The sequence below is a fragment of the Coffea eugenioides genome, chromosome 3, assembly GCF_003713205.1.
Source record: "Coffea eugenioides isolate CCC68of chromosome 3, Ceug_1.0, whole genome shotgun sequence".
Lineage (NCBI taxonomy): Eukaryota > Viridiplantae > Streptophyta > Magnoliopsida > Gentianales > Rubiaceae > Coffea > Coffea eugenioides.
In genome coordinates this window covers 34,442,732-34,452,752 of record NC_040037.1, presented here as the reverse complement: position 1 = coordinate 34,452,752, position 10,021 = coordinate 34,442,732, and the positions used below count along the sequence as shown (strand labels likewise).

The window sequence follows — 10,021 nt, the reverse complement described above, 5'->3', positions numbered from 1 at the left end:
ATACTACCTATCAAAAGATTATCACTAAGTTGGAGATAAGATGTCTTTATGTTTGCTGTTTCACTATCATCATCTAGTGAAATTTTTCTGTAAGAAGAATTTTTGAGAGACCAAGTATCTGAATATGGGGCTGAAGTGATGCCAAAGATTTCTCGAGTCTGTTGGATTGCAGTTATATCCATCTAAGCTTACTATTGGTTTGTCTGAAATCAAGTGTCTTTTCAGTCATGTTATTATTGGAAAGCTCCAGGATATGAATACCAAAACACAAAGATTGGAAATGGCCTAAAAGAAGGAGAAGGATTGTACAAGTGGAGGCGATAATTCAGAGTCTGTCTAGTACTTTAATTCTAACTTCAAAATCTGATTGACTTTATTTTTTTAATTAAATTGGATGAAATGGAAAGAAAGGGAATATAACAACCTAATAAGACTACCTATAAGGCACAAATGAATATCTTACAATAAATCATGTATAGTGCACACTCACACAGGAATCGACTGGAGAAGTCCCCATTCAAGAGCCAATGACCAATTTTCTTTGTTCTTGGGAGTCGTAGTCCATACTGCAATTCTGCTATAAACTTCTCCACTATTCTTCAAACCAGCACATGAACTCCCTTGAAACTCACTTTGTTGTGCATCCTCCAAATATGACATACCTTAACATCAAGTGCAACTCTCTTAACATTTTCACTAAATGAATTTTGCATTACATGATGACAAAGCCAATCCAGCTCCTCAGTCAAACGGATAATCTTACTCCAGATAGCTACAGAAAGAGGGCATTCATAATAGAGATGATTATGCGATTCATCCATCAAACCACATAGCACAAACATAGGATCTTTATTAAGAACATTTCATCTATTGAGATGATTAGCAGTAGTCTAATATGACATACAAGCCACAAAATGAAAGAAAAAAGTGGAACAAAACCCTCGAACTAAAACAAGCTTGCACCAGTGAACCTATGAGGGATGTGCCATAAGTTGTTAGAATTGTGTAGCACATGCTAGAAGCTTGTGGAACCTTCTAGGGTATTCAAGAGTCTTGTACATAAGTTTAAGACTTCGTGGATAAAATAGACTTGTGTAGAAGTTTCTAGGGTCCAAGTATACATATCAACTTGTGTAGAGAATTTTAGAGAATGCTTAGGTGTACACTTTGTAGAAAACTCTAGAGTTGTGTGTTAGCTTCTTGGCTTGCCTATAAATAGGCCAAGCCCTTTCATTTGTAGTAACCTTTGGCAACCTTGTGCAAAAAGTTTTGTATAATATAAGTTTTCCTTTGCCACACATACTTCTCTCCTTGCCTACTGCTCGTGCGCTTCCGCATTACTTTCGCGCATTTTGTGTTAAGGTTGAAGTAGCCAAGCATTCATAGTTTAAAACTGGAACGTATGCTAGTGCCACGCAGAGTGTTGGCTTGTAGAAAAACAAGCATCCCGTGACAAGAATGTTTTGTCCCTCTGGGGACATTAACAGTAGAATTGGTTGAAAACATATTAGATTTTGACTTCAACAATCAGACTGAATCAGAGATAGCAACATTAGGCAAGAAATCTATAGCAAAAATAATTTGATTAACCTCGGCAATGCATCTCCTACCTACTGGCCAGTGTCATAAACTATAAAAAAATAAGGTTAGCCACCTTAGCCTGCTTACAATCACTCATGTGACTCACAACTCTGATAGAAAAATAGTTCAAAAGAGGACCACAAGGGTGCTAGTTATCATGCCACAAAAAATATCAGATCCATTCCCCACCTTAGCTTCTATATGAGTTAAAGATAGTGATTTTAATTGCAAAAGTTGCCTCTGAGCCCAAAAATAGTTTGCAGAAATATTTACAGCCCAAAAGCACCTTCCTTTGAGCAATGCTAAATGTATCAACCTAATCCAAAGCATACCCTTTTTGTGCAAAGGTTCCACATGCGTTTGAAGATGAATAATTGATTCCAAATCTCTAAATCAAGAAGCCCCAGCCTTCTCTTATCAAATGGCTTCCAACAAACTTTAGCAGAAAAATGTGGTCTGATCTCTTCTACTGACAAAAATCAATTTAGTGATCTCTCAATCTTTTGGATAAGTTTCTCAAGTAGGATAAAGATGTTGGAGCAGTTCATGTGAGTTTCCAGGTAGCACAGATTTGATCAATTGCAATCTTCCTCCATAACTAAGTTTCTTAAGAGGACATTCTTGAATATTGGTTTAAATTTATCTTAGGATAGGTTGACAACCTCTAAAAGACAATTTAAAAATGACTTAACATTTTAGTGACAATCTGTCCATGCTTGACTTAGCTTTAAAAGTGACAACCTCTAAAAGATAATTTACCAGGAAGAGAGTTATAACTAATCAAATCTAAATCCAATGCTTGAGTTAATAGGTTAAGTCAGAATGAGTTTAGGACTCAAATGTTAGTAGAATTATATATCTTCAGTCCAACTAACATCTGATATATCAGGAAACTATGCATATGCTTAAGCATTAAAAGTAAGGGGTTGTGGCCACATATCAAAAGTACAAAATGATACATTAGAGTAGAAATATGAAGATCAGAGACCTGTAAATCCAACCAATGAACATTAAATTTGTCCTTCATAAAATATGAATTATAAATGAAATGTTGGATCTATATGCATCTTTAGTTGACTTGTTTAAATTATACTTGTCTACAATCAAACTTCTCCTGCATAAATGATAACACAATTATTAAAACCCTAAAAGGACATAGAAAATGACTGATGACCTGAGCATACTAGATAAGTACTAGCAAGTTATTAGTCAAGTAGAATCACCAAATGATACTGCATTTTTTGCAGTTTCTTTTCATGGAACTCTGTGCATGGCAATTTTGTAGGCTAATATCAACATAATGATCTTAATAAATCAAAATTAATGTAGACTTCACTGGAGGTAAAATAGAAAATGAAAGGTGGGAAGAAACAAAAGGCTGTTTTTGGAAGTAATGAGGGAGAGGTGTTGCAGACTCACTTTCTTGACTGTTCAATCCAAGATGCTATACTCTTTGGATGATAAGATGGGAGTTCAAAAGGATAAGAAATTTTTTTTTTAAGATCTTCTTCAATTTTTATCTCGTTAGAAACAGGAACCAAGTTAGCAAAGAGGTCAGACCAAATTTAGTCTATGTAAATAAGAACTTCAATAGACAAGAATTTGACTGTTATATCACTTTCTGAATAAAATGTTGTAGGATATGGAAACCATAACATCCAGCAGAGAAGAAAGACAATTATACTAAAAATCAACATAACACACTATGACTAATATAGAAAACTCAACCAACTATGACTAAAATAGAGTTATGGATACTATTCATATCTACATTTGCATAGGTAAATGTTAAAACATGGATGTCCCTAATGTTTTCTTTCCCCTAATGGTGACGACGATGATGATAATAATGTGCAGAAAATCTTTTGCATTGTCATCATCATCATCGTCACCATCATTATCATATTCATCACGGTTCTCATCCTCCTCCTGAATTCTTTCTTCCTTATCATTATCATCCTCCATCTCAGCATCATCTCTATCATCATCATGATGATCATTTTTCTCTTCCTCATTATCCCAATTTTCATCTTCAGATACATCCCAAGATCCCACAGAAAGAATATTTGAAATATCCAAATTATCACCATGAACATTAAAAAAGTTTATAAAACACAATCCAACCATACTTCCATCAGTCACTTGGCTTGGATCAAGTGGCTCAATTCATTCCCAACTTGACTATAGCATATGAACTATTACAACAAATGTTTTGAAATATGTAATGAACCTCCGATAGATCTTATATTCAGTAACCACTTCATCGACTACCAGAAAATGGACAGGAAACATGTTATTGTCAGGGATATGTTGAATTTGGACCACAATACATCTCAAACTTGTCGAAAAATTTGGATCCAACTCCCTCCCACCATCTGTCATGCAGTGTGTTTCATATCCAAGACAAGGCCACAAGACATGTGCTATGGCACTTATTGGTTGGCTTCCTTTATACAATTTGCTCAACTCTTCAGCAAAACTATAATATCCAATAGAACTCCTTAAACTCATCTCATCCAGTATGCATTCACTACCATCAATATTTCTCTCAACTATTGGAATGGTGAGACCATTCAGTTCATTTATATTTTCTAAATCATCCTCTCTTACATCAAGTCCATCATCTCTTCCATTATCCTCATCAAGTACCTCACCCCCAAATTTCCAATGATTAGTTGAAGGACTCCTAATAGTAAAAAATGAAGAATCGGATGAAGAAGATCATTCCGATGGAAAATCTGCCGTGATGATACTTTCATATCCTGCAATACAACATAATAAAATGATGAATCAATGAATTGTTGTGGAATGAAAAACTTAATTCCATTGACAAATGGAGCCTATATAGTCCAGATTAAATTCTCTCATTAAAAGGTCCAGTTACTGAATCGTCATAAAATTTGACTGATTGCTTTCTCGATTTCAGTAAAAATTGAATGAATCATAATATTTAACTAAAATATACTAATATTTAGTAACAAATATACTAAGAAAATCATGCTTTTGACACCACATTAAAAAATAAGAGGGAAACAAAAAAACAATCACTGTCAAGCAGCATAGATTGTATAGATTGTTTAATCATTTGATCAATACCACATATTTACACATAAAATATTTGAAAAACAAACTTCAATTCCTTATGAAATCTATCTTCTAAATTGTCAAATAGAGCAGAATTAGAATATTATGCAGAAATTTAAACTTTGTCATTTCTTTTCGACAGTGAAGCAAGAGCGAATGATATTATAGAAAAGCAGAAGTGAACTAACTTATCATCAGACTCAATAGTTTCAAAGTTGAATTCGCACTCAAAAGTAGATAAGAGCAAAGTCAAACAAGTTATTTTTCTCGAAAATTTAGAAAAAAATTCAAACCAAAGAAAATGGCGGCAAAGGCATTGTGAAGAACTAGAATTACCAGGAGTACTCAGAGCATGAAACAACCGATCATAATCGACGAGGTTCTCAGCTGAAGCAACCACAACTCTCCTTCACAACTTCTAAGCTCAAATTCCATCATCACAAGAGGAAAAAGCAAGAAAAAAATAAAGAAAATTCATCAGTTCTAACTTGGTTAATTATCATCTTTCATCTGGTACTAAAAATACAGAACTAGATGAGTAATTGCTTACTTGAGCAGCATAACTCCTCCTCCTGCTTGCATCTTCCAGGAAAACTTAGTGTGTGTCTGCGTGTATGGAATGTGTGAGTGTGTGAGAGAGAATAAAAGGAGGGAGAATTTTGAATTTGGGATCAAACAATTGGAGTGTTTTAGCTGTTCTAAGAAACTCTCTGAAAACCTCTTACTCTCTTACTTTTCATCTTTAAATTTCTCTATACTTACATTTCAATATTTTAATAAAGATTCAAAGTTTGATTTGATCTCAAAGACTCTACTATTAGAAGCTTCCGTTCCAAAGATCACTATGATTTTCTGTAAGTTTTAAGAATGCTTACTTTATTTTATACCTGGGTTGGTTCTGGTATCAGAGCCAATTCATAGTTATTGATTGTTTTGAAATATATCTTATTTTAAATTTTCTAATTTATGCATTCATGTTTAAATATCTCATTTAAGATTTTATCTTAGCATTGGTAAGACTTTGAAGCTTTGTAAGACGGTTGGTAAGTCCAGGATAGGATGTTCCACGCTTAGATTCGGTTGTTCCTGATAAGATAAAAAAATTAAACAAGATTTTAAACATGGCCGCATTTCTTAGACAAATAAAAATAGGATCCAGTTCAAAACAAGTTAATATTGTACAAAGTCATGAATATCATATGCTCGTAAATAATTCAGATTGGACTATTCCAGAGGAAAAAATAGAATATATTTATAGAATAGGCCCCTTAGATTTCAAAACAGCTTTATCAGTTAAAACTCATGAAGAAACAATATCTATTCAAGAAGAATATCAATCAATTCCATTATTGAATCATAATACAACTCAAAAGTATCTTAGTAAAGGATATAGATATATTCATATAGGATTAATTCAGGTTGCAGTAAAACCTTTATTCCATTTAGGAGTAGATGCTCCTATATATTTAGCTTTAAGAGACACAAGGCTTAAAAGTTATAAAACTTCACTTTTATCTATGATTCAAACAAATGTATGTAATGGACCAATTTACTTTAATTGTGCTCCAAATTTTTCAGTAGATTTAACTGATCCACATGTTTTGAATTCGGTAATATTAGATATTCATTTACAATGTGATGAATTTGAAAAACATGCAAAGAATTTTGCTGTAATTTATAGAATGTATTATAGACCTTATTAAATCCAAAGTTTATTATGACTCTAACTTTGAAAGAAGAAACAACATTATTACAAGTTGATGCAGATGGACCTACTACTTATACTCTAAAAAGACTAAAATGGAATGAAATTACTATACCTAGTGAATTTATAATACAAAATCCACAAGTACCAAGAAATATAGAACAACCAAATCCAGAAGATATTATAGAAGAACCTGATGGAAAAATTTTAATGAGATTTTCTTCATTTAGAGAAAGATCTTCAAATTCAAGCCATTCATGGATACCAGCTAGACGATCTAGTTATGAATCAATAGATACAAATTTTCTTTTAGAAAGTTCTTCAACATTGAAGTTTAAAACTCCTGTGTCAGAAGTAGTTAATCAAAATCAATCGGATTATTTTCCAACACATTCTCAAATGAAAACAGAAATAAACATAATAGCCAGAGAATATAAAATAAATCATAACTATTTACAAGAAAATTTTGATGATGAAGAAAACACAGAAAAAAGAATTTGGTTTATTCAATTATCTTCTGAATGTAAAGAAAAATTAATATTAGAATGGAAAAATGAACTAGAAACTAGAAAGTTTGATTTCCCTTTTTTTTACTTGGCTATCATTCTATATTTCAAAAATGGGAATAGATGATGTATATAATACTCCACAATTAAATGTTCAAACTAATTTATATAAAAAATAGAAATTAAAAGATGATCAAGTAATAACTTCAATTCATCCTCCATTACAAGAAGTAAAACTTAACATAGGACAAGGAGATATAATTGCATCCCCTTTTAAAAAAGGTAGAGAAATCGAATCAAGTAGTAGTAGTACTGTAAATTTAGAAGATATTAAGAAGTTATACCAGCAAAATAATTATACAAATCAAATTCTTCACACTATGTCTCAACATATAGAAGTAATGAATGCAAAAATAGATAGTATTCAGAAACCAGTTACTAGATTTCCTAATAATATTTCAGCACCTCATTTTCAACCTCGAAGTTTAACTAGAGAAAGAGAACAAGAGTTAGTTCAAAGTGTTAATACTCAAAGAATAAACAATACATATAATATATTGAATAGAATATCTCAAACACTGCAGAGTTTAACAACAGAAGCTCAAACTCAAACTCCTAGAATAAGTACATTGGATAATATAGTAAATGAAGAAATATCATCAGAAGAATCAAACTATTTAGAAAATGATGAAAATATGATTTCACCTATAGAAGATCAATTTAGAGAAGAAGAAGATAATCAAATTAATAAAATAAGAAGAAGAAAATCTTTCAGAAATAATAAAAAAGATTGGCAATTAGTAAGCACTAGAAATTACTATCCAAGACCTAGTCCCCCAGATATTCAATATGAAGAAAGATCAAAATTTCATACTACTAAATATGATGGAGATTCAATTTATGAATGGAATATAGATGGAAGAGCAGAATATGAAGTATTAAATACTTTACAAGAAATGGGAATGGCTAGATTAGCTTATAAGCTTAAAAGTATTCAAGAAAAAAATATTGCAACATTATTAGTATCAAGATTTACAGGACAATTAAAAAATTGGTGAGATAATGCTTTAACACTTCAAGATAAATTATCAATACTAGATCATACACAAGATATTGAAGATGATCAAGGAAATATTCAAGTACAATCAGATGCTGCATAATTTTTAATTGTAACAATAGTAATGTATTTTGTAGGAAATCCAAAAGAAGAGTTAAATGCGAACAAAACATTTTTAACAAATTTAAGATGTCCAACTTTGTCAGACTTTAGATGGTACAAAGATATGTTTTTAACAAATGTATTAAGAAGACCAGATTGTAATGCTTCATTTTGGAAAGAAAGATTACAGGATTACCAAGTTTATTTTCACAAAAGATAATGGATAATTTGCAAAAGGAGATGGGAACAGATGTTATTTCATTTGAAAATATTACTTTTGAACAATTATTTGCTTTTGTGAAAAAAGAAGGTTTAATATTATGTTCAGAATTAAAACTTCAGATTAAGTATGGTTCTAAAACAAAAGAAGTAGGATCATTTTGTGAAGCATTTGGTATAAAAAGAATTAAATCACCGTCAGCATATAAAAAAAAAGTAAAAAGGACAAAAAATACTTAAGATATAAAAAATCTAATAAAGATGAATATTTTGAGAAAAAGAAAAGCAAAAAATTCTATAAAAAGAAAATTGTTTGTTATAAATGTGGAAAAGTAGGACATAAAGCAAATAAATGTATATTAAAAGAAAAAATAAATGAAATCTGTGCAGAAGACGAAGAAATAAAGAATAAGTTAATAAATTTATTAATAAATGAAAAAGAACAAAGTACAGAAGATGATTTTTACAATGATATAAGTAGTTCAGAAAGTGAAGAAGATTGTAATTGTTCAAGTAATTCAAAATATATAAATGTAATTATAAATCCAAAGTACATAAACGTAATTACAAAAAAGGAAGATAAAGAATTTTTATTAGATATAATAGAGAAAATTAATGATCCTTTAGCTAAAAAAGAATATTTAGAAAGAATAAAAAATTTAATCATACAAGAAGATAAGATGCCAAAAATAATTGAACCATTTAGTATTTCAAAATTAATAGATAAATATCCCAATATAAATAATATGAAAAAAGAAACTACTAAAGATCTTCAAATAGAGATTAATAGTCTAAAGACTCAAGTGAAACAATTACAACAAGAAATTATAGAATTAAAAACTAAAGATTTAGAAATAGAAGCTAAAATGACATTAATAGAAAATCAATCTTCTACTTCGAAAACATTAATTACAGAAGAAATAATTATTCCAGAAAAACCAGTAAATGAACAACAATATTTAAATATAATAGAAAAAATAACATTTCAAAAGTGGTATGCTTTAGTTACAATAATAGTAGAAGATTTCAAAGAAACATATGTAGCTTTGTTAGATAGTGAAGCAAATTCAAGCTGTATAAAAGAAGGAATAATTCCCACTAAATATTGTGAAAGAACAAATGAAACATTAATGGCAGCAAATGGAGAAAACTTACAAGTAAAATATAAATTCACAAAAGGATCAATATGTAATGATGATTATTGTATTAGACATAATTTTTAATTGTAAAAAAAATAAGTAATGATATAATTTTAGGAACACCCTTTTTAATTCAAATATATCCATTTTCAGTAGGATATGAAGGAGTCTCTACAAATATTATGGGAAAACTATTACTTTTAAATTTTTAACTCCAATTAAACAAAGGGAATTACAAATATTACAATCATCCTCTATTTATAAAACAATAAATACTATTACTAAGGTTAAACAGCATATAAATTATATAAAGGAAGAAAAATCTTATTTAAAAATTGAAGAACAATTGAAAGAGATAAAGATGAAAAGAAGAATTTCAGAATTAGAAGAATTAATTAAAAAAGAAGTTTGTGCAGATATTCCAAATGCCTTTTGGTATAGAAAACAACATATGATAAATTTACGGTATGAAAAGGATTTTAATGAGAAAAATATTCCAACAAAAGCTAGACCTATACAAATGAATGCTAAATTATTAGAATTTTGTAAAAAAGAAATACAAATATTAATAAATAAAGGATTAATAACACCTTCAAAATCACCTTGGAATTGTGCAGCTTTTTATGTA

General features: G+C 30.1%; 1 protein-coding gene across 1 annotated transcript; it reads right to left on the bottom strand.

The window, feature by feature from the left end:
- Positions 1–3,369: 3,369 nt before the first annotated feature.
- On the bottom strand, positions 3,370–3,708 carry LOC113766468 (phosphopantothenoylcysteine decarboxylase subunit VHS3-like). The gene has a single exon (XM_027310658.1). It carries the CDS (start codon positions 3,706–3,708, stop codon positions 3,370–3,372), a length of 339 nt encoding a protein of 112 aa, XP_027166459.1.
- Positions 3,709–10,021: the final 6,313 nt, after the last annotated feature.